Genomic DNA, 26,139 nt, shown 5'->3' with positions numbered 1-26,139 from the left:
CGAATCGATTAATCGTGTTTACTTTTTTTTTATATGTATCTTTTATTATTTACATCATATTAGTAGTGAATGGACTTTCCTAAAGTCTCAGATCTGCTCATTCATACTTCTTTTAAATTTGGGAAGGACACGTCTATTTTTCTGTATATTTATTTACCTGTAAATACAAAATGAACAGCGCCATCGAATGTCGAATGCTGTCAGTACAGATACATAAAAAAGGTTAGAAATGAATGAATACGCTTTTTTCCCCCTGTAGGTGATAAATAAGTTAGCAAAGCCATCAAAACAAATAATGGATCTTGATGCAAAAAATGTGTAATGACCGAAATCAGGATGAATGCTGTTATGGTTCTACTTGACTTGTTTCTGCTGCTGATGATGACGAAATAACCATAAATCACAGCCCAAAAATCATGTTTTTATCTTGGTGTCTAAAATTAGATAAAATATTTAAAATACAAGAAATAAGGATGGTTAACATGATGAAAAAAATTAAGAAAGTAAAAAGATGTTTTAGTGGACAAGAGGTGTGTTTTCCTCAAAACCACGGCAAGACATTCATCCTTAGAACAATACTTCAGCATTTTGTCCTTTTTATAAGCTTAAGTTTTATATCACATTAATTTCCAACAGAGAGAGAAATAAATGAGCTACCACAAACAGTAAATCTAACCTAAAAGAGTAAAAAATTATAAAAAATTCAGAAAATGAGAAATGGTTGGAGGAATGTACAAATAAAATGTTGATAGTAAATGAACCCATGAATGTGTTAAAAGATGAAAGCAGCAGTGTTCTCCGTGGTTCCTTTTCTGCTGGAACTGTTGGTTCTACCCTAACTTTTTAGTGACTATGACTTGCAGCAGTTTTTGTACCTCGTTTTTTGAACTGAATATGAAGTGTATTTCACATCAGTGTTCAACAACCATAATCCTGCATGACCTTTCTTTAGCAGTCAAAAAACTGATTAAACGTTGAAATAAACAGAGAAAAAGTCAACTGTTGAGAAAAAGCAGAAGAAGAGATAAGGCAGCTTCACACCAGAGGAAAGGAGCAAGACACCTCTGACAGATGTCCTCCTGGCCGCTGGGTCTCCTTTAGTCCCTGAGGGTGTGTGTGAAGGACTAGTTATGTTGTCAGATGGTTTCTACATAGTTGGCAGGAAAAAACCCTTGGCGGCCATCTTTATTGAAGCCTCTCCACCAAGATTTGTCCACAGCCTCCACGTCTATGATGATGTCCCCCGGCTCAAAGGAGAGTTCAGATTCATCTTCTGAAGGACAAATATTTGTTAAGTCATTTGACTTTTGTCTTTCTCTTACTGTCTGTGTGTGTGTGTGTGTGTGTGTGTGTGTGTGTGTGTGTGTGTGTGTGTATCAGAGACTCACCTGCCTGGTAGTCATAGAGAGCTCTCACACAGACCTGTCCCTCTGAGGTTAACTGAAACAGAATGGTGAGGATGTGAGGACAAGCGTCTGATGCAAAGTGTCCTCTACTGTTTACAGGCCAAGGGATGAACAAGGAATGACATTCAAACTTCGGACAACCAGTTAAAGAGCTGGTCCATGTTGAATGTGTCTGTGTATTTCACCTCATCTCCATTTTCTGATATCTCCTCTGTTTGGTCCTCTGTGCCATTATCTGCCTTCATCCCATCCTGCTCCAGTGATGAGAAGATGGTTCCTGGGCTTTGACGATCCTCTTCGCATGTATGTAAATGCTGGTCTAGAGAGAATAAGTAGAAATGTGTCAAATGCATACGTACCATTTGATGAACTTGTAAATTCATAGAAAATATCACAATCTGTATGAAAGATAGATCATGTCACCATCTAAAAATGGGCAGATCTACTTTATCATAGTGGCAGCCTAGTGAAACAGAGGACCACAGGTTCAAAACCCACTTACTACCATTGTGTCCCTGAGAAAGAGGCTTCTGCTTCTAAACCTGGACTAACCATCACATCAGATCTACTGGGCCTCAACATACAGGCATAAAGCTCCCCTCAAAAAAGGAGGAGTAAATAAGTACAGCATGGCGTCACCTGGCTTTTCAAGGATTTCTGTGGGAGGCTCGTCTCTTCCCAGGCTGGGTTTTAACTCCAGATCGTCGTCGTCCTCCTCCTCCTCCTCCTCCTCCTCAGAAGCCTCCTCATCTGCAGATCCTGCTGCAGTCTCTTGCTTTGAATCTGACTCTTCACCTTGACTCTCTTTGGGTGCTGGATCTATTGTAGAAGGGTCCTCTTCTGTCTGTTCCTCTGGCTCTGAAGTCAACAAGGACACCAGAGAGGCTTCAGTCTTCTCCATCTGAGCTCTAACCAGATCTTCCTCCTCTTCATCTTCCTCCAGAAGTGTAGGCTGGACACTGATGTTGATGGGCTCTTCCAAGCTGCTCAGCAGGTGAGTGGCAGAGCTTTGTTCTGTAAGATGAGGAAAGCAGATCTAATGATCACTTGTATGAATCAGTTCCTCGCAGCGTCTACATATACTGATCTCAGCGGTGAGAAGGTCAAACCAAGTGTGCAGATCATCAAAGCAAAATCAAAACCATGGACTCGTATTTTTCATGTGAGGGTTGTGAGTTTGAATCCTGGCTCTGAATCTGAGTTGCTCTCCCCATGTTGGCACAGGTTTCCTTCAGGTTCTCTGGTCTTCTCCCACCGTCTAAAGGCTAGGAGGATTGGTGACTCTACATTGTCCACAGGCACGAGTGTGAGCGAATCATGAGTGTGTGGGAGAGTCCCAATGTCCAGTGTTCCTTTGTGGGCTCTGACACCCTGATTAGAAATAAGTGGTGATGGAAAGTGAGTCATATAAAAATAATTTTTATATTATATATATGTATGTATTATTTCTCAATGTCTGTCTGACAGACCTATTTAAATCTATACAGCAACATCTGAAAGGTGTGTGAATTTTTCAGCCAGATGCAGGGCAGTGGTGGCCTAGTGGGTAAGGAAGCAGACTCATAATCGTCACTGTGTGCTGTACCTCAGTGTTTTCAGAATGACAATAACTTCACTATCACTTTCATCACATTCAGATAATGGGTGGACTAGTGGGTAACACACTTGCCTATGAACCAGAAGACCCAGGTTCAAACCCAACGTACAACCTGAGCAAGACACTTAACCCTGAGTGTCTCCAGGGGGACTGTCCCTCTAACTTCTTATTGTAAGTCACTCTGAATAAGGGCGTCTGAATTATTCACTTAATGAGTTTGATTCTCCACCAGTCTACCACTGTTTCCAGCATCCACTGATCCTCCACAAACGTAAACCACTTCATGTGAACAAAAAGTAAATATTTGATTTTATGTCTTTTTATAAAATGATTTCCTGGTGAAGCTGTGTGTGAATTCTGTTCAGAGGGTAAATAATGAAACTTGTGTTGAGTACAATGTTTGATTGTTTAGTTCCCCCTGATTGGCTGAATGCGGTGTCACGCTGTCACCTCACCCTGTGTGTGCAGTAGACTCTCAGGCTCCTCGCTGGATGCTGCAGGCTCCTGGTGGCCAGGAGAGGGCGACAGAGGTGGGGAGAGTGAGGTGGGGACCAGGCTGACTGGTTGCGGAGAAGGTGGGGGGAGTGGTCTGCAGGGCGGAGGACTGGGCAGGCAGGCTGTTGGGGGTGTGGCCTGCTGGGGAGCGGTGTTCGGGCTGATTGGGGAGGTTGTGCGGGTGAACGAGAAGACTCCTCCAGGACTGAGGGGGGATGTGGGATTGCTGGAGTCGGACCGCTGAAAGATGAATGCCGTGTCTGTCAGGCTGCGCTGGTAGCGGCGGAAAGGGGACTTCCCTGCAAACCAAGCCAGACAACATCACAAAACCAAACCATAACTAAAACTGACACTTGCAAACACTTATACAGAGTCTCCAAGGGGTCCCCATTGGTGGCACCCCATTGGTGGTTGTTGATATTCACAGCCCTAGTGTGTATAAAGGTAATGTAGTTTTTATTCTTAATATCATCACTTGCTGTATGTTTGTCTGCAGAACTGACAGTTGATTCTAAATATAATATTCATATTAGGAATAAAACTGCTTCCCGCTGGACTTCACATTGTGAAATGTTTGAGGACCACAAGTCTAAAGTCAATGAATGTGATGCTGAGCCTCTGATGACATTTTGTGGTCTATTTGGTGTTTCTTTTTAACATTCCACCTTCTGCACACATTATCCCATCTGCATTATACAACCAGGTGCACTAACTGTGTAGTCCCCACAGGTCATTAAAATGCCTACTTCCTCTAACACATGGCGCTCAGCTCAGCGCCTCAAAAAAAAAAAAAAGCCCCAAGTTTAAGTGTTTTAGTCTGTATGAACATTATTGAACTCCACCAGTGATGCGGCGGGAAAATGAGGCAAAGTTGATAGGATCCAATTGCAGAACTAGCAGGTTTAATATGTAAACACAAAAAGAATGATGACACACACACACACACACACAGTCATGCGGTGAAGACCAGGCACTGACTGGAACGGTGTGTCAGTGTCAGATGGGGCGGGGCAGGGCGCCACATCCCCATCATGCAGCTCTAATCCAGTACCTGAGCGAGGGGAAGCAGGGCTGGTCGGGGACAGGGAAGACTGAGAGGATAACTGCCGGAAAAATTCCCTCGGATTCATGGCCCGCTGGGACACCAGAGCTGCTGCCTCCTGGTGGATAAGAAATGAAGTGCCTTGGTCTTCCAACTCTTCCTGGGGATACCAGGCACCGAGGACAATTTGTACAGACTAAGACTCACCGCCGCCTTCTCTATGGACTCACTGCGCTTGAATCGTGCGCGCATGTCCTCCTCATGTTCCCTCTGCTGCTGTTCCTGCAGTTCACACACAAATGACATCCATCAAGGGCCTCACTCGCCCCACACTGGATCGCTGCATCCCACACTGCACTTGTTCACATTAACATTGATCAGACGCCCTTATCCAGAGCGACTTACAATCAGTAGTTACAGGGACTCAGGGCTAAGTGTCTTGCTCAGGGACAAAATGGTAGTAAGTGGGGTTTGAACCTGGGTCTTTTGATTCACAGGCGAGTGTGTTACCTACTAGGTTACTACCACCCTGTGGGATGTACTGCAAAAAACAGTCTGATCCATGGATGCAGGACGTCAAGTGTCTGGTGCCAGATATACAGCGCACCTTCAGAGGTCTGGTGGAGTCAATTGATCAGGGGTGTTTTGCAAGTAAGACCTACTCAATATTAAATCATAATATTATGGCCGATCTGTTTATCTACTAAGGCTTCATCATCGTGAGCATCATGGTGCCGGACCCAAGCCTGGGTAAATGGGGAGGGTTGCATCAGGAAAGGCATCCAGTGTAAAACGGACAGCCAGACAGACACATAGGGGGCAGTGGTGGCCTAGCGGGTAAGGAAGCGGACACATAATTGAAAGGTTGCCGGTTCGAATCCCAAGGTGCCACCGATGTGCCCTTGATCAAGGTCCGTCCCCACACACTGCTCCCCGGGCGCCTGTCACTGTTGTGCTTGCTGTGTATCACAATGACAAAAACAATCACCATCACTTCAGACGGTGCTGCCAGATTGCCGGCTGATCAGGGCCTATTGATTTGATATTAGCCCCTTTGGAAGCTGTTTTTCCAGACTAAATGGAATTAGCTGGAACTCTTATATTATGTATTGAACTGAAATATCAGCTAATTTCCATAGCATAGCAATAAAGCCACATGCTGATTAATATTATTTTGTGACATTACTGATATGACGTGTCATTGATGTTAGGAAATTCACACAGGACAATGCCACTGATGAAGAGGTGTACGTTACCCATCTGTTTTTCTCCTGCATCCGAATCTTGGCTTCCAATCCAGCCTGCACTCTCCTAAAGAGAAACATTATTTCAACATTTGAAGTCCACAGAAATCTTCTTGAATCTCAACATTCTAATGATACTGAATGCACCTCTGCTCCTCAATCATCTGCAGCTTCTCGTTCATCTTCCTGTCCCTCTCCTCTGCCTCCTTCCTCTCCTGCAGAACCCTCTCCCTCTCCCTGCGCCTCCTGTCCTCCGCCGCCCGTCTCCGCTCCTCCTCCTTGCGCTCCTCCTCCTCTCGCTGGCGGAAGACAACACGACTCGGGTCAGTTTGAACCGCAGCGCTGCTGGCGGCTCGGTGACTTGATCTGCGCGCCACACCTCTGCACGCGCCCAGAATGAGTCTCTGTTGATCCTCATCATCTCCACGGCCGCGTTGGTCTTCCTGTAGTTCGTGCCCTGATGGCAGAAAACGGGTACAGTGTGTTACGCTCACTCTGGTGGCCAGAGTGCAGTGGTGGGATCTTGGTAGAAATGGATCTTTCTGCCTTCTCGGGCAGTGCACTGTTGACAGACAACTGCACGCCCCAGTAATAACATTTAGCTCCTTTTACGGGACGCCTGGCGGGCAGTGGTGGCCTAGCGGTTAATGAAGCGCCCCCGTAATCAGAAGGTTCGAATCCCGATCTGCCAAGGTGCCACTGAGCAAAGCACCGTCACCACACACTGCTCCCTGGGCGCCTGTCATGGCAGCCTACTGCTCACCAAGGGCGATGGGTTAAAAGCAGAGGACATATTTCACTGTGTGCACCATGTGCTGTGCTGCTGTGTATCACAATGACAATCACTTCACTTTCACTAATACAGTCATGAGTCTTTTTGGGAAAGATTTTTTACACCTTGATTTGGGGATCCTCTGCCTTTCCTCTCCAGTTCTGGCAGGTTGGATGGTAAACGTTGGTGGACAGACATATTTAGGTCTCTCCAGAGATGGAGGTCAGGGCTCTGGCTGAGCCATTCAAGAACAATCACAGAGTTGTGGTGAAGCCACTCCTTCATTATTTTAGCTGTGTGCTCAGGGTCATTGTCTTGTTGGAAGGTAAACCTTCAGCCCAGTCTGAGGTCCTGAGCACTCTGGAGAAGGTTTTTGTCCAGGATATCCCTGTACTTGGCCGCATTCATCTTTCCCTCGTCCTGTCCCTGTAGCTGCAAGACATCCCCACAGCATGATGCTGCCACCACCATGCTTCACTGTTGGGACTGTATGTTGGGGCAGAGGTGGCCTAGCGGTTAAGGAAGCGGCCCCGTATTCAGAAGGTTGCCGGTTCGAATCCCGATCCGCCAAGATCCGCCACTGAACAAAGCACTGTCCCGACACACTGCTCCCCGGGCATCTGTCATGACTGCCCACTGCTCATGGGTTAAAAGCAGAGGACACATTGTGCACCATGTGCTGTGCTGCTGTGTATCAAAAAGACAATCACTTCACTTTACTTGAAAATCCAGCTAAGAGTCAAATTCACATAGACATGGACATCTGCTGGTCACCGGGATGTCTGTACAACTGGTTTTAATGTAACGTAAAATACAAAGAGTTTGTCTTTCTTCTAGAAATAGACAAGGATTTTAGTGGTGATGACACTGCAAGAGAACATCTTACCACTGTCTCTTCTTTCTCTGCTGCCTGGGAATTCCTCCTCACTGGCTGATGTGGCACCGTTGTAGTGATGGCAGTGATCCTCTCCTCTGTCACCTCCTCAGGGCTCGAGGCGTTGAGGAACGCCTGAGCCTCCTGTTGATCAGGAACATAGATGATGATTGTACGCTGATGTAATAAAACTGCCTGCTTATTAGAAATATATGCTGCTGGTCACAGAATCTGGCATCACACTTCCAACAAGTCTTTTTATTCTCCACAGCAGGGGTGACAGTGGGGTCACACAGCTGAGGTCGCCTTGCTGTGGTCGTCTCCAGACAGGTGTCAACAGGAACTATTTGAATAAAAAGTGCTTCCTGCCGATGCTCCACGATTCACAGTGATTTTACATGCATCTGAGGAGACATATGTCTGCACCAGCACCTGAGAAGGATGCTGGAAGGGAATTATTAACTTTTTTGTGTGTGTGCTTTCTGCTCTGCTGGCTATGTGCTTCCTCTCACCTCACTCAATAACAACCTATGTAGCCTGGCAGGTCAGAGGTCACGGTTGTCTTTTTTTGGACAACTTACATCTGATCCAGGTTGCACTTCTCTCACTGTTTACCTAAGGCGACGATATATTCAGCGTATTAGAACTGACCAAGGACCACTCAGTATCATTCTTCACACTGTGAGGGAACAATGGAGAGAAGCTCCACCCTGAGATGTGCACAGAGACAAACACACAGCTTCAGCTTGCTAGGACTCGTTGGGAAAGCAGCACACGAGCGACTGCGATTTGGACTCGAAGCAGCTTTCAGCACGAGAGTCGAGAGAGAAAAAACAACCCAGACCCACCCACAGCTTCTACAGGCCCCGAGCTCACCTCCACGTATCTGCACCACTTCATTTGCCACTCGCTTTAACTAATGAATGGAATTACACGGGTCATGGCACCGTTCAGAAGTAGTGCAGTTGTGTCTAATGGCGCTGATTTAATGCGAGTGTGTATTTCATCTTCACTGATAAGCTTGTGGTTCCCAGACACCCTCCCCTGCGTTTAACTTTCAGCGATAACAATACAGCCATGAATCTGGCGTAGCAAGTAACATGCACTTAACACTTGCACTTCCTGCTGACCCCTTCCCCATCCAATCAATACAGGAAGTGTCTGCCAGACGCGCTTTACTATGAGCCACGTGGGGATTATTTCTGACATGTCCCAGACCTCCCTTCCCCCGTCCAAACTGCTCCATTTGGGACAAGCTATCATCATTACGCGTCGTAAATACTACATGTTCACAGTCTTCCTTCCCAGAGTGCAGTTCCTCTCTATAGGAACGTCCGGCCCTGGTCCGAGTGGGCGGTCTAGTATAGATTCTGGCATTTTTGGGGTGGAGCTGGGCCTTTATTCTGAAGGATGGGCTCGGTCTTCCACCACACCTCGTTCCCACACTTATCTGACATTCACAAGCCACCCATGACCATCTGCCATCAGAGTAATTATGCAGTTATGATGAACTGCAAGGGATCCCTCACAGACATAATGTAAATATGACAAACACAAGCACACAGACACAGAAAAACTGTGCCGCTGGGGCTTTGAGGGGACAAAGAGGTTCTCAGACCGAATATTTCATTCAGTGTGGAGAACAGGGGAGGTGAAGGGAAGGGAGGAAATATAAAAGGACAACATTCCTCAGATGTCTCTGCCGTTGACTGGGTGATGCCTTTATTTGGGAAAGAGGAACGTGGGATCTGTGAGTACATGGAAGCCCTCTGTAGGACTATGGAAATGTTACAGAAACACAGGCTGAGCCCAACATTTGCTTGAGTAATGTAAGACCTGTAAGATTTCCTAATCACAACCTCAAGAACTGAAATAACGTTTTTCAGTATTTACAGTAAAATGTCCCCCCTTTACTACCCTTTTGTCTTTCTGAGTTGGGCCTTACTAACATATACAATGAACACACTTCCGGTTTTGTCTGAATTGTCTACTGGAATTGTCTGATGGATGAATTGCAAATCCTATTTATGATGTACATCTGATAAATTACAGAAGTGAGTTTTTATGAAGCATGTCCACATCCACATGTCTCCCTGTGATTTTTGTCTTTCTGGTCAGACAAAGGACAACATTCCCAGAGGATGAAGCAGCATTAAAATCTGTGCTAATGTTCAAGAGAGCAGCATTCACACACAGGAAGGTCACCCAAAAAAACAGGATGGGCACAAAACAATAGAAAGTAGGCTGTGAGTGGCATCACCGAGTGGGTGAAAATGGACAAACGGCACTAAGGACTTCCAGACATTTTCCTTAACATCTCACTTGTCAGGCAGTAGGGGGTTAATGTGAGTTTCTTTTTATAATGATATTCCTTTGTTATGTGGAATTCAGATTGTTTATAATAAACATTTGCTTTAGTTTCGGTTTTAGATTTTAATATTCTAACTCGTTGCTCCTGAAAACTATGTACCTCACCTGAGTGAACATAAAAGACTAATAAAATGAAGGGCAGCATGAATTGGGAAAAAAAAGTCATATTGTGATTACTGAGATCAATATTGCAATATGCAACTGCAATATGATAAATTGCACTTTCTTGCCTATAAATAAAAACATTTCATAAAATGACTAATTACCAAATCACTTCAAATAATATTTTCCAAGTACTGCAGGTATATAAAAATAACAATAAATAAACCAACAATTACACAGCGCTAAACCTGGAATATGCTAAACATTATTGCAAAATGTTTTCCTCAGAATATACACAAATCCCATAATGACAACATGAAAAAACTTTACTTTTTATAAACATAAAAAAAAAATTAAAAATGAGAAATCGCATGTACATAATGTACATAATGTACAAAATTGAGCTCATGTGCCTCCACACACCAGTCTATACAAGGTCCCACAGGTGACATTTCATGTCAGAGCACAAACCAAGCATGAAGTTAAAGGAATTGTCTGTAGATTGTCTCGAGGCACAAATTTCTGAAAAATGCTGCCTTGATGGTCCCAATAAGCACAGTGGCCTCCATTATCCTTAAATGGAAAAGTTAAAAACCACCAGGACTCTGGCTGGCTACCTAAACTGAGCGATCAGGGGAGAAGGACCTTAATCAGGGAGGTGACCAAGAACCCGATGGTCAAACTGTCAGAGCTCCAGTGGTCCACCAATCTGGCCTGTATATTAGAGTGGCCAGACAGAAGCCACTCCGTAGTAAAGGCACATGGCAATCCATGTGGAGTTGGCCAAAAGACACCTGAAGGAATCTCAGATCATCACCAGGCCGAATACCATCCCTACAGTGAAGCATGGTGATGACAGCATCATGCTGTGGGGATGTTTTTCAGATGAAGGAACTGGGAGACTAGTCAGGATAGAGGGAAAGATGACTGCAGGACTGTACAGAGACATCCTGGATGAAAACCTTTGACTCAGACTGGGACGGTTCATGTTTCAGCAGGACAATGACCATAAGCACACAGCCAAGATATCAAAGGAGTGGCTTCAGGACAACTCTGTGAATGTCCTTGAGTTGTCCAGCCAGAATCCAGACTCTAGAACATCTCTAGAGAGAGACGCACCGGCGCTTCTCATCCAACTTGATGGAGCTTGAGAGGTGCTGGCCAAGGATCGGTGTGCCAAGCTTGTGGCATCATATTCAAAAAGACTTGAGGCTGTAATTGCTGCCAAAGGTGCATCAACGATGTATTGAGCAAGGTTGTGAATATTTATGCACCTGTGATTTCTCTGTTGTTGTTTTTTTTTTTTATAAATTTGCCAAAACTTTTTTTAAGTTGTCTCTATGGGGTGTTGGTAGAATCTGGGGAAAAATGAATTTAATCAATTTTGGAACAAGGCTGTTAAAATTGTGGAAAAAGTGATGTGCTGTGAATACTTTCCGGATGCACTGTATAGTAGTATTTAGGAACTCCTAGATATAAATAGGATAGTTTAGGTGCTGATGCAAATTTGTCGATTTGCCCTGTGCTGTTGCATTTTTAACTACCAGTTCACCGTCGCCCAACTACATATCCATTCCGATCTGGGCTGTCTCTGTGACATCACACACACGACTTGCTGCTGGATGTGATGGGTATGGCTTTAAATGGCGAAAATTTGAATGAAACCCTGTTATAAATACACAAAAAGACACAAAACCACAAACATAGGGTAAAGGAAGTGCACATTAACCACATTGTGCTTTATTGGCTTCAGCTTGGATTGATCAGGACTCCTTAATCATGTGCATGAACACCGGCTGAGTGAGCCCAGTGGCCCCTGGGTGTCACACATGGACTACAAATGTCTCTTTCTTTTAATGGGCATCTTTGCTTGTAAACAGGTAAACGTTGCCATTTGAATGCAGTTTAAAAGTTTGGAAATAGTTTATTGCACCAGTAGAGAGTTCTCCGTCATTACTGTTGATTTCCAGAACACTCCAGATTTCCCATAACCATTCTAATCCTTCTCAGGATCCATTTGTCAACACATTGCAGAGTGTAAGATAACACAAAAAATTCCTAGAATGCAGAGCTTTGGCAAAAATCTTTGGCATGACTTGTGCCATTAAGTAATTTTTGTTATTTGATCTTTTTTACACATTGTTGTTGTTGCATGTAAATGATATGATGAATAAGAGAGTTAGCAGGGTGACTTTAAGCCAGTTTTTAGCTGCATTTCATATCATACCTCAGATAAGGACATCATAACATTGCCTCAGTTAACAGCACATGCTCTGATAAGAGTAGCACACACACACACACACACACACACAAACATAAAGCTTATTGTTGTCCAAGTAAGAATGTTATGGAGAAACAGATGTCCCTCACTGCTTATCTGTGTTTGGACCAGTGTGCAGAACACACATTTACATTTACATTTATGGCATTGATCAGACGCTCTTATCTGATTACAATCAGTAGTTACAGGGACAGTCCCCCTGGAGCATTTTTTTTAGGGTTAAGTGTCTAGCTCAGGGACACAATGGTAGTAAGTGGGATTTGAACCTGTGACTCTGTAGTCTTCTGGTTCATAGACAAGTGTGTTACCCACTAGGCCACTACCCTACCAACACACACAGGGCACTGTTTTTAAACTGGCACTAGCACTACACGCTAATCATGCACTACACGCTAATCATGCAGAGTATCGAGATCAAACAAGAATGAAGCACTTGGTAGTACGTGCAGCTATTTCTGTCACCCGGAACTGTAATAATGTGTGTGCATGTTTGAAAATGGTGACCCCAGTGTGTGCACCATGATACACTTGCTGCTAATTTGCACAGCCTTCAATACACACACTCTCGGCTGGCAAACATTTGTATTTTTCTGCCTACACTTGCATTCACCAATCTGCTGACACTGAAATAAAACAAATGGGATGAACCAAAGGAACGTTCCAGAGCATTCCACAGTGGGCACAAAGTGGGCACTGAAATGGACAATCCACAGACCAGTGTGCAGATGGTTCCACTGCATTGTTTCAACTATGAACATGGGCTTGTCAACTTCAGATTATTATTCATCTAATGTCAACTACATATTTCAAATCAGACAGCCCGTGGAAACTTTATTAATCTTAAAAATGTCAATAAAATCTGGGGTATGGATCCACCCCAATATACTTTACACAGAAAATAAATGCACTACAGTTTCCTGTACATGATTGCAACAAAATTCCACAATTAGAAATAGCAAGTTATCCAGAAGAAATCAGATGTGGAAGTGAAAGTTACAGAAGAAGCTCCATACCTTGAAAAAGCTCTTGATTGCAGGCAAGTGGCTGGTACACTCCGTCCTGCAATAGTCATCCACATCTTGGCCAACCTGGAGTATGAAGAGACACAGAAGATGACGCATCTTTCATGCATCATGCTCATAAAATTGTTTTTAGAGGTCAGAGGATCATGGCTCATGAAATTTTGTTGCATCATGAGATGGTCCGTATGCATTGCACATTTATTCCTCTCCTCTGGCCTCAATAGTGGCCTAGATTAGATTTTCTCAATACTGGCTTTATCTGGTCCAGTAACCAGATTTTTTTTGTCATACTTTATGAATCCCGAAGGAAATTGCTTCTCTGCATTTAACCCATCACCCTGGGGAGCAGCGTGGGGGTACGGTGTTTTGCTCAGTGGCACCTTAGTGACACCTTAGTGACACCGACAACCTTCTAATTATGGAACTGCTTCCTTAACCGCTAGGCCACCCACTGCCCAAATCCTTTTCCAGGCCCTCATATTAAGCTTTCTTGGGACAATGAAGATGTAACTGAACACACAAATTCTGTCATCTCCATCCAAACTCACCCAGCAGATCATGACAATGCTCTCTGCTGATGTTCTCACCCTGCATAGACCATACATTGCTCCGCCAGGGTGGAATTTTGGCACCAACTCCTCCAGACCACCCGCTATAGAACATGAGATGAAAAAAGTAAGGGATTTATCTCCAGGACGAAGACATTCTCAGTCCCCAGTGTTCATTTGCTGTGTGTATGAGCTCACCTCCGGAGTCCGTAAGTTTCAGGTTGTAGGTGGCTCCATCATATGTGAACAGTGCCCTAAAGAAAGAAGAGAAAGGATGAGCAACAGACACAAATAAAATCAAAACTGCCCTCACAATGACAAAAAAAAACTATGTGAACCCTTTTGGAATCATATAAAATGTGATTAGATCATATAACTCAAGTGTTTAGAGAAATTTATGTGTAAAATTATAAAAATTCTGGTCTTTCATCTTATTTTAGAACAACCACATGCCACTTTACCACACGTATCACATCCCATTCAAGGGTCTTTCTCATTCCATAGGACACATGGAATTTCCATCAATATACTCTTCTAAATTCAGCATATGAAAGTCATCAGAGATCAGAAGCTCGAATGCTCTATTGTTTCTCAGCTGGCCACTTCCTACTCACAGTGTCCCAAGATACCACATGTAGGCAGCTGGGTGGGCTGGTAAATAAGCCTCAGTTCAACATGTAGGGTTGGCTGGACATTGAACTAAAACAGAACATCATGTAAACGATCTACCAAATGTTCTTCAAGGTGAAGACATCCAGCCTTTGCTGTTATCTCATTCAGTCTGCACTATGGTTCACTATGGTTGAAGTAATAGTAATCAGTAATCAAATTGTCTAAACTATATTTTCAGAAAAGGGTGACTAATGTTTATTATTTAAACCAAATTGGGCAGGGCAGTGGTGGCCTAGCGGTTAAGGAAGCGGCCCCGTAATCAGAAGGTTGCCGGTTCGAATCCCGATCTGCCAAGGTGCCACTGAGGTGTCAGTGAGCAAAGCACCGTCCCCACGCACTGCTCCCCGTGCGCCTGTCACTGCTCACTCAGGGTGATGGGTTAAATGCAGAGGACAAATTTCACTGTGTGCACCGTGTGCTGTGCTGCTGTGTATCACATGTGACAATCACTTCACTTTTTAAAATTGACTGCTTTTTAAGTCTGTGAAATGACTGCATTTAGTGCAAATGCCAATATGGGTGGTACCAACCAGATAGTCCCCATCAGCTCAATCTTCATACGAAAACAAAAACCAATATGAGCAGCAAGCGATGCCTTGGATATCCCCACCATTATGTTAAATCTTGTTTCCCTCCAGGGAACCTATCAGACCGTAGCTATTCTCCACTCCATCTGGAAGAATTATGACGGCCTCTTTTTGTTAGATTATTGGTGGTATTTTCAGGTTTATGTAATGTTTCTGTAATGACCATCTAGAGCCCACCTGTGGCACGAAATGGATTAATGAACTCATCTCACTGCCCCATTTTCTTATTTGAAAGTCTCCAAACTGCAAGCATAAGCAACAAAGAATCAGCAAGAGTTAGTTCAGCTCCTCACAGGAACGTGTTCTTTAAGTTCCAAAAGCAGAAAGGAGCCACAAGAAAACTTTAATATGAAAAGAGGAAAGACAGGAAATTTGGGTTCATATTAACCCAAAATATGCATCAACAACAACAACAATAACTTCTTATTTAGACCAAAATCACATACACTGTGCATCAATGGGACCCCTTCTGACCAGTTATGAATTCCAAACCTTAGAAGGAAGGCTGTTCCAAAGCAAGGGAGCTCCGGAGCAGAAGTCTCTTCCACCTGCTGAGAATATATTCATTCTTGGTACCAGTAAGAATGGTACCAAGTCTCATGAGTGTAGTTCTCGGCCAGGGCAGTAATTTATTAGCAGGCCACACAGGTAGTCAGAGGCCAGTCTATGTCAAGCTTCCTATGTTCATAGTAAAATGTTGTACCCAATGAGTAATTTGGCAGGTAACCAGTGCAGACAGAACAGGTGTAATGTTAAAACTTAACTTCCAACGTCTCAAAGTGGCACCGACTTGGAGTGGGCACATATAAACACTGCGCTGTGTTAATCTGAACACTGGCACGTTGGCAGTGTACATATTGACTACATTTACAGCATTTATCAGACGCCCTTATCCAGAGCGACTTACAATCAGTAGTTACAGGGACAGTCTCCCTGGAGCAACTTAGGGTTAGGACTAGACTCTGAGTATACTGCTGACTGGTCTGGCAATGCATGTATACTAACTTATGTTTTGAGAACATACTGGTTTTCACAAAGTTTGCTGCTTCTGTTTTTTGTTATGCCAGAATTAAGAGTGATCAGACACCCAAAAGAAACAAAAAAACATTTCATCCCTGCCACAAAAGGGCCTGCTGAGATCATTTCAGTGATCCTCTCATTAACACAAGTGAGAGTGTTGATGAGCACAAGGCTGGAGGTCATTCTCACATGCTGGTTGAGTTAGAATAGCAGACTGGATGCTTTAAAAGGAGGGTGATGGTTGAAATCATTGTTCTTCCTCTGTTAACCATGGTTACCTGCAAGGAAACACGTGCCGTCATCATTGCGTTGCTTAAAAAGGGCTTCACAGGCAAGAATATTGCTGCTGCTAAGATTGCACCTAAACAAACTTCAAAGAGAGATGTTCAAGTTTTGTGAAGAACGCTTCAGGGTGCCAAGAATGTCCAGTAAGCACCAGGAAGATGATTCAGCTGTGGGGATCGGGGTGCCACCAGTGCAGTGCTTGCTCAGGAATGGCAGCAGGCAGGTGTGAGATCATCTGCACACGCAGTGAAGAGAACAGGGATTGTTTGGGGTATCTGGAAAAATTATTGTCCGGAGAAGAAAAGGTGCGTGCTACCATCCTGTCTCATGCCAACAGTAAAGCATCCTGACACCCTTCATGTGTGGAGCTGCATCCAAGAGAGTCGGCTCACTCACATTTTGCCAAAGAACACAGCCATGAATGAAGAATGGTACAAAACATCCCCTGACAGCAACTTCTCTAAACCATCCAAGAACAGTTTGGTGAAGAACGATGCCTTTTCCAGCATGATGGAGCACCGTGCTATAAGACCAAAGTGATAACTGAGTGTCTCGGGGAACAAAACATTGAAATTTTGGGTCCATGGCCTGGAAACTCCCAGGACCTCAATCCAGTTGTGAAGTTGTGGTCAATCCTCAAGAGGCGGGTGGATGAACAAAAACCCACAAATTCTGACAAACTCCAAGCACTGATTATGAAGGAATGAGTCGCCATCACTCAGGATTTGGCCCAGAAGTTGACGTTGATTGACAGCATGTCAGGGCGATTTGCAGAGATCTTGAAAATAAACTTGATATAATTGTCAATAAAAGCCTTTGAAATTTATAATTACACTTAATTATACTTCAATACACCACAGAAACAACTGACAAAATAAAAGACCACATGAAGAGCTGAATGCCTTATAGGATAAGTTCACATTAACATAACTGTAATTACATTTGTGGTTCACTGTGTATTAGGGGTGCATCAATAAATAATGTAAATCCTAAGGGCGGAATATTAGTTCTCTGTGTTAATCCTTCATTTCATTTTTTGTGCCTGTGTATTGATATATATACTCATATTTATTTAAAAAACTGTAAACATGCTGCCCTGATGCAATAGGCATAATTTCTGCACTGTGAGATAAGCGGAAAATGAGGCTGTGCTGCTCTGAAGTGCAGCCAGAAGCTGTAAAACTGTTCTTGGTTGGTTGGCACAGACTCTGTGTACCTTTTGAAGGGAGAAGTTCAGGAGAACATTCATTAAATCGGGTGAGAGATCTAGCTTGCTGAGACAAGCAACCATAAATTCTGTCGGATGAAAGGGGGCAGGGCCGCATTAATCATTACACACGATCTTGGCCTACAGACTAAATGGTTAAACATAAAAAAGAAGATTCTGACTGTTAATGTATCACACCGATGTAAACACCCTTCCCCCACAAATAATTTTCATTTGGATATTCAACAAATTTCAGGTTACAGGTCATCTTGAAATATAGGCAACCAATGAAATGAAATTGTGGCTCATGCCTAGGTAGGTCACAGACACTATTGTATGACATTTTGCGGCATTCCTGTACACAGACCACACGCAAAGAGAAAACCATAATCGTACCCAAGCTTCCTGCTATAGGCCACTAATGCACATTTCCATGGCAATGGTATTCATTACATTGGCCCAGGTTGTTGAAAGATATATGGCTTTGTAAACGTGTCCAAGTGCAACAAGGGCAACGCACTCATTCTCACTTCCTTTCTCCATATATCAGAGCAGAAAAGGCCTGTCGCTGCCTAATGGACCAATCCTGGACTGTAGCCCCATTCTTCATCGGAACACTGGAAGAGAGGAGAGGCCTGAATGCCTTTCATGAGACAGCGCGTCCTCAGCTTCACTGCCATTTGAAAAAAACAAATCTGGCAGGTGGAGATATTCAGTGCTACCTCAGTGATCTTTAAGATAATTCAAAAAATGTAAGGATTCCCTGGTACACAATGCCAAAGACACAGTTATCTAAATGCTTTTTTTAAAAAATGCACTTAAAAATGAAGTGAAAGTGAAGTGATTGAAATTTTCAACCCATCACCTTGGTGAGCAGTGGGCAGCCATGAAAGGTGTCCGGGGAGCAGTGTGTGGGGACGGCACCTTGCTCAAGGGGACCTCAGTGGCACCTTTGTGTTTCGGGATTTGAACCGATTCCTTCCAATTATGTGTTTCCTTACTCGTTAGGCCACCACTGCCTGCTGCTACGCAATGCCGAATCTCGGGACCGAACCAGGGACCTTTAGATCTTCAGTCTAAAGACTCTATTTATTCAAGTCGAGTATTAGAAAATGAAATGTTTTCAGGCAGTAAGATCTGAAGGTGAGTAGCGTTATTAATTGTGTCGGGTGGCACTGCGGCCAGCTGCAGCTTTATAAACTGCGATATGGGTGTTTTCTCCACAGCCATGAGGCACCGCGGGGCTGCGTCTGGGATCCAGCAGGTCCGGGCGGATTGGGTTTCACTTCAGTTTATTGGACTGAGGCCCCTGGCCAAAACACAAAACTGCGTTTTTGACTGAGCTGACCTAGAGCTGGGAATATAGCTGGGAAGTACGAGCTGAAGTGTCATCTCGGAGGGTTCACCCATCTGTTTGTGCTTATGTGGGTGTGCTCTGTGCATGTGGGTTACTTACATTTATCTAATTTATGGGTCCCATTCCACTCATCAAAAATAAGAAAAAATCTGACACCTAAGTAGAGCCTCAGTGCATTATGGGAGAGAAAATGCTGTGACCCTGAATTGACCTCTGTTAATAGGTAGTAACTTCCCTCACGATGTGCACTCGAGAGGACTGATGAGAAAAGCACAAGCAGGTCTGTTCCCTTGCCTGTCTTGCTGCTCTGCCAGCTATGAGCTCAGAGAGCTGAGCTGAGAAGAATAAAGCGAGGGGATAGAGAGAGAGCAGCAGCAAGCAACACAGGACAAGGGCCTCCAAGACTCCCATTAAATGAATGTTGCACATGTTTATCTGCATGTCTTAGAACATGAACCATTGGGACATTTTGACAGTAGGCTTTTGTTCATCACAGAGCAGGAGGAAAAGCATACACGATAGAACCTTGTGTTGTGTGTCAGAGGCGACTTGGCTACTGGCAAGACATGGAGGAAGACGTTGGTCCAGGGCTGATGCTGTCCAAGGTTGTGAAGCGTTTGGTGCATCAGTGCAACTGAGGAAAAATGTAATTGTGCTGGACAGATTTTTCATCAATCTTAGGTGATCAATCTTACATTTCTTGTCGTTGTAAGCCATTGGCAACTGTTATCCTACTGCACACTGACCACTCTATTCATGTTTCCCAGTTCAAGGTCCTTCCCATTTCATGGGTCAGCATTTCGACAACGGATCTTCTCAGGTTATATTTATATGACATCATCTGAAATAAATTTGTTTTTGTTTTTAGAATATTGCCTCGTTTTGCTTTTCCGTGTATTTTTTTATTGTCTGCTTTTACCCAAGCCAATGTGAATTTGAGAAGAGAGTGAGAGTCGCCTTTTCAATCCTTGCTATTTTTTGTTTAAATAAACTGAGAAATTATCTATTTTGAAGGAGCTCCACTGTTACAGACAGGTTAAGAAAGAATTAAATTATGAACTAATATTATTTCAGTACACATCCCACTATCCTTTGAACTCAAGGTGTTCTTCTTTCCTGACAATCATGCCGTTCACCCCTTCCATAGTCTGCAACAAACCACATTATGTCTCGGACTGATGTGAAAAATGTGACTGGTCTGTCTAACCTGTAATCACATCAGGACAGTTGAGAAATGAGAATTTGACAAAAGGCCTTGCTGCTGATCTGGCTCTGCTCTGCAGAACATCATTCAAGATCAGCCACATAGGAAGGAGAGCAGGTCGACATCGAGTGAAAATGTGGGTTTCTGGAAGATTTCTCTGGACTCCATGCTAACGTCCTGGCATGACAGCAGCTATCTGTAGACGTATTTATAGAGCGACCGATAAGAGGGAGAGCGGGGTACATGAGACAGGAAGATGGGAGGTCAACAACCAGAAGCTCATTTCCTTCAGTAACACTACATCTCACCAAACATGGTCACAGTGGTGAGAACTCGTGAAGGGTCACTTTTCACATCTGGTAGAGTAGTGACATCTGTAATTCCTACCACTATGTGACTCTTCTAATCCCAATGTAGCCCCTGCATCCACTCTTTCATGAATTAAAACAATTTATTTCAGAAATAAGACAAACCCCAGTGATGAGATGTTCAAATGTTCGTTCCCTTCTGAAAAAAATATTCAGGCATTTATTACAAGACCTTTGGGTCACAGGTGCCAGGTTATTGGGTGCAAGGCAGGAAACAGCCCACTGTAGTGAACTATAAATACATATAATATATCTGTCAAAATTATTTTTGATGTAGCTGGAGCAACTTAAATTTGGCATAAAACAACTTAAAAAGACTCTTGTCACCATTAGCTGGATTATGTTAAAAACTGGAGGAGGTGGTGTTTACATGAAAACCGCACTGTGCTCATTAAAAGTCTGGAGGGTTTTATGGGTGACAGAGGGTGGGGGCTGAAAACTATTTTGCCTAGGTGACCTCAGACAGAGCCGACATCCAGCAACATAATGAGAAAAAATGACTGATTCAGCAGTCCCATAATATTTACTCACGGCAAGGGAGAACATTTATTAAGAACCTATTATCTACCCCATCACACTGAAGCTAATGAAGTCAAATAATGGCTGCATAAATGAGCAAAATAAGACAGGTGAAGGCCTGGCCAGACCTCCACAGTCCATAATGTCCACAGTGTCCCACTGCTGCAGTGAGCCAGGACCCCTTCACAACCCCACCTCACATCCCTGGCTCTGGGTCTGGCTGAGGATTTGGGGAGAGGTGGGTCAGCCACTCTGGCCCCTGACTGGCCACTACAGACAGTGGTTATTTGCAGAAAGGGACAGAAATATGTCCTTGTCTTCCGGAGGGGGTGGGAGGACACAATCAACACACAAAAGAACAGAAAGAACAGAGTCAAGAGGAAGAATGGCGGGGGATACCCAATGGAAAGAAGTAAAGAAGAGGGGGAAGTGGACGGAAACAACTAAAACAGGGAAATGAAGGTCAAGAAATTTGTTTAGAGAGAAAGAAACGGAAGGGGGGGAGGGGGGTTTGATGGAATGTCCAAGGGAGGGATGGAAATTTCTACTCTCAGCAAAACTATGGAGCCAAAACACAAACAAAAACATCCAACAGCCAGGGACCGAGGAGGAAGAGGAGGGATCCATGGCTGAAGATTAACAGACAGAGTGGAGGGCAAGAGGGATGCATGTGTTTACACCTCCAGGTTAAAAGGAGACATTCTCCAGAGATGAGAACATTCCCAGAATCCACAGAGCACAGCTCACACGAATCCACGAGAAATGCATTAACAAGACAATAAATGTAATCTCAAAAAAAGGGCGGGGTGTTCTTTTCTGCAGGATTACAGCTCATTTTTCAGACATTTCCTGAATTGTGATTTAACAAGATATCAAGAGATAGCCATCGTTGAAGGGTGGAAAAACATTGCTCTTTCACTTTAAAAAAATAATAATGTTATATATAATGTAAAAAGTATTTCTAGGGTGGTAGTAGCCTAGTGGGTAACACACTCGCCTATGAACCAGAAGACCCGGGTTCGAATCCCCCTTACTACCATTGTGTCCCTGAGCAAGACACTTAACCCTAAGTTGCTCCAGGGAGACTGTCCCCTGTAACTACTGGTTGTAAGTCGCTCTGGATAAGGGCGTCTGATAAATGCTGTAAATGTAAATGTAAAATGTAAGATTTGAGATGCTAGCGTAGTATTTATGTAAAAAGTACGGAAATAGATTATATAAAAAGATTTCTGTCCGTTCTAAAAATTAGACGTCTTATGGATGTCTATATTGCGTCCGTCAGTCCAATTCTGGACATTTACACAACATGCAAACTGTGTCCACTACAATAGGCCAAGGTAGGGTGAGTCAAGAATTTAATTTTGCTTTTTTTTTGGTAAAGCACAATCTGTATAACTGTAACGTGTATAACTGTATTTCCAGAGATGGAGGAACTGTTTAAAAAATGTAAATGCATATCCAGATGTAATCAAACATTTAAAGCATTTCCAGTTCAAATTTTATGCAGAAGATCATTCACAATGATCTCATTTGGACTAGAATAAGCCCTCATACGGAGGTCTTGTGGACGTAAATGCTGGACATGAAAAACCACCAACAGCAGATGTGCGAAGATGACCTGAAAAGCATGTCTATGTGCAGTGGGAGGGAAGCTGTATGAATTAGTGTGACATGAGACAAAGTGTCACGTTTCTGTCATCTAATTACTTTTCCCTGTAACGCATTGCAGATTAAATTGCTGTGGTCACATTATACCTACTGACTTAGTTAGATGTGAGCCACTCGCATTAGAACAGGTACCCATACCCGGTATTGAACAGACTCCTGGCCTAAATTATTCAAGACTGGAGTGACAGTAAGCTCTCACGTTATTGGTACTGGAGGAATGAAGACAACAAATTTAATATTGTTACAAAAACGTTACCTTTCACATGTAATAAGACCTGCTGCGTGACTTTATGCCCCATCCACACGAGAACGCTCCTCGGCGTCCACACGCAGCGTTATATGAAATGTTGTCATTCAAATGTTGATGCTGTCCTTTATTTTATGCTCTATGGCAATGGTGGAATATTCTTTTTAAATGGAGACATGCATGACAGAATGAGAGAGAGAGAGAGAGCTTGTGTGGATCACTGCATGTGTTTCTGATTCCATAGAAAAAACATCCGGACTGGTTTGCATCGCAAAATTAGCCAATCAGATTTCAGTGTGGGCGGGATTAACCTCTTGAGGACGTTCAAAAACTGTTATCAGTACAGTGGAGTATCATGAGCCTGAGTTGAATTTGAGCAAGCTGAATAATATTATTTTAAATTTTGGTGCTTTGAATAAACCCTTTTTTGTGAAGAATAACAGCAAACTGCTTGCTCATTTTAAGAGCCTTTCATATTGAACAAAACACTATTGATATAGTTGTTTAAAATCCCAAAAGTATGATTTATCACAAGAATCGATTAATTGATTATTCGATTACTCGTTAGTTGCAGTAAAAGCCAGTCTGTACTGTTTCTGTGGCCAGCTGTGCTAGTGTGTGCACTGTACGTACTGCAGATAACCAGATAACAGAAACGGTAACAGATGCTGTTACGCCCAGCTCTGGACCAACCCAACAGTAACGCAAAACAAATGTCGTGTGGCTTAAATGCACTGACCGGTTTAGGTGGGATTGTAAGAGATGTGTTTCCCAGCGTGAAGACGTTGTTTATTGCTTTCCTGACCTCCACAACACGCTGAGCCAAGAGACAAACTGAAGCAGACTCCCTGGTGATCTCATGAAAGCTCCTGTGAACGTTATCCATCGCCTGGAAGGAGCCCAGCTCTGCCTAGTCCACCGGGTGTTAGCCGTGCTGGCGTGCACACAAGGAACACTGAAGTCAGGCTGCAACAATGCAGGGCGGGGCAGAGACCCACCAACCTCCATTCTAACAAATTCCCCCTACAAACTTGCAACAGCTCAGAAAAAACGGAAAGTGACAAGAACAGCATTAATACAAATAATACGAGTTAATAGGAAATATTGAGGATGAAACATGCCTAAATGGTAGAGACGCCTCTGATCCCACAACCACCACCACGGGTCTGCAGCACATGTAGCCATAAAGCCCAGAATGGAAATAAACGCTCTCATGGTGGAACACATGGATTTTATTGACTGACGCAATGCAACGAAGGGAACTTCTTGTAGTCCTGATCAGATGTTACGAGTGGAAAAGGGGGGGTGGACTGAAGAGGAGTGTGGGAGGGATGCTCTTATCGGGAGGGGCTGTTTTCCAGAGGAATGCAGCTGGAAGGTCATTCGGTAACAGGCCTGTGGGCCTCAAGGTCAGAGAGATCACTCCCCAGGAGACGCACACACACAAGGTCCTCAGTTCCACCCACTCCACAGCAGGGAGCGTTCCGTCATGATGTCACCCTAAGTCCTCTCACGTCCCCGTCTAGACGTTCAGGAAGACATGGACGAACGCTGCCAGGAGGGTAGCGGCACCTCAGCCGGGAGTAAAGGTCGCCTCTGATAATGGTTACTGTGCCATGAACATGCAGACTGCGCTCCTGACTCCTGACTGTGTCTGAAGAAGAGCAGAGGAGTTCTCTCAGGCTGAGGTGCACCGCTGTAATTCAGTTGGAACTTGCCCTCGTTGCACCACAGCAGATGCCCCGGGGCATTACCTGAGCATTAGGCGGCAGTCATTAGCCCGAGTCGCTCTTCGTTCAGACACACGATGGCTTTGCGCGTTATATGATATAATAATGACAGAACTAAGGCCGGTGATGGAGAGTGTCGATGACAGACGTTAAATGGCTCCGGCCTCAGCTCACAAGTACATACAAGCACGTCCTGGTTAACTCGGTGTGCCAAGACAAACCCAAAGCAAGGAATGAGTTTGGGCACAAGGCTCCACATGCTGGGGATTACTGTGGTACAATGGTTAAATTCAGAGTGTTTTGGGCGCATCTCCCAGGGTTTCAGACGTCCCAAAACAAACCCCGAAGGTGACTTAAGCAATCGTTACCACGGAGAGACGGATGATTGCAGCACGCCCATTATACCATCGTGGTGGAGATCATACCATTACTCGGTTTATCTTCCACCATAAAGCTTTCTGATTCTGCTGCAAATCTACACTAATCATTAATGCAAATGTGCATTTTTTGGTGCATGACTGTGTTCGACAGGCCATGCACTAGTAGCACCTGAACGGCATCCCATTATCCCACCGTTAGTCCTTCCTGTCTTGGTTATATAGCATGATAGGACAGACCGCCACCATATGATGATGATGATGATGATGATGATGATGATGATGTAGTTCAGGACTGTCACCGACTGATCAGTAAATGCAGGTGTTGTAAGAAAATATCATTTTATCCATGCTACGCATTTTGTACCACATCTGAAGGAGACATAGATACAGTAAATAACATTTATGGAGAAGTTTTACGCCCGTTATTTTTCTCAGCCAATCAGAATGGCCAGAGACTGTGGCGTCATCTCTTCACACTTTCTAAACGTATTTTATTGTGCTCTAGTAAAGTAAAGTGAAGTGTAAAGTTCACCAGTTGGTGGAGGAGCGTGGGTTCAGGATGTCCTCTTTAGCCGTCAGCAGCGACAGGCTGTAGGTGTCCAGGTTCGCCGCGCGCATTTTCTCCAGCTTCCTTCAGCACCTCGAATCACTGCATTCATGCCCACGCTGCGGTGCGAGGAGAGGTGGGGAATCCACGGCGCGGTCCGCTGCTCTTCTGCGGGGAAAAAGTTGCGAAAGACGGGCGGTCGCGCGCTCGCCCAGCCCCACCTCTTTTCAAGCCGAGAAGCGCGCAGCCCCGCCTCCTGTACGTCCGAGAAGCGCGCAGCCCCGCCTCCCCTCCGTTCGAAAAGCGCGCAGCCCCGCCTCCTTTAGGTCCGAGGAGCGCGCAGCCCCGCCTCCGGTACCTCAGAGAAACGAGCAGCCCCGCCTCCCCTCCGTCCGAGGAGCGCGCCGCCCCGCCTACCACGCCTATCAGCACCGCTTCCTCTACAAAAGAGGAGCTCGAAGCCCCGCCCATCTCCACCCGAGGAGCGCTCAGCGCCGCCTCCTGTCCACAAGAGGAACTCGCAGACACGCCTCCTCTCCACCAGAGGAGGCCGCAGCCACGCCTCCTGTACGTCCGAGGAGCGCGCAGCCCCGCC

The 26,139-nt window shown here is 44.4% G+C and overlaps 2 protein-coding genes across 2 annotated transcripts in view; one reads left to right on the top strand and one right to left on the bottom strand.

The window, feature by feature from the left end:
• The window catches only part of rtkna (rhotekin a), a 39,225-nt gene extending 34,775 nt beyond the window's left edge, over positions 1-4,450 (top strand). Inside the window, exon 13 of the mRNA XM_028995084.1 lies at positions 4,429-4,450. The gene's annotated coding sequence lies outside the window, so the exon portion shown is untranslated. The remainder of the gene's footprint in view (positions 1-4,428) is intronic.
• LOC114799009 (drebrin-like protein B) lies at positions 135-25,756 on the bottom strand. Its single transcript, XM_028995091.1, has 15 exons — positions 25,530-25,756; positions 13,952-14,007; positions 13,754-13,857; positions 13,197-13,271; positions 7,443-7,574; positions 6,164-6,241; positions 5,932-6,083; positions 5,797-5,851; positions 4,748-4,822; positions 4,550-4,658; positions 3,459-3,797; positions 2,046-2,420; positions 1,592-1,725; positions 1,389-1,440; positions 135-1,273 (listed from the first exon to the last, which is right to left on the bottom strand). The coding sequence occupies exons 1-15, from the start codon at positions 25,613-25,615 to the stop codon at positions 1,137-1,139; spliced, it is 1,959 nt and encodes a 652-aa protein (XP_028850924.1). The 5' UTR covers positions 25,616-25,756; the 3' UTR covers positions 135-1,136.
• Positions 25,757-26,139: the final 383 nt, after the last annotated feature.

This window comes from Denticeps clupeoides, chromosome 11, assembly GCF_900700375.1.
Source record: "Denticeps clupeoides chromosome 11, fDenClu1.1, whole genome shotgun sequence".
NCBI classification, from domain to species: domain Eukaryota; kingdom Metazoa; phylum Chordata; class Actinopteri; order Clupeiformes; family Denticipitidae; genus Denticeps; species Denticeps clupeoides.
Note: the sequence above shows the minus strand (reverse complement) of the source record. Positions and strands in the feature narration are given on the sequence as shown.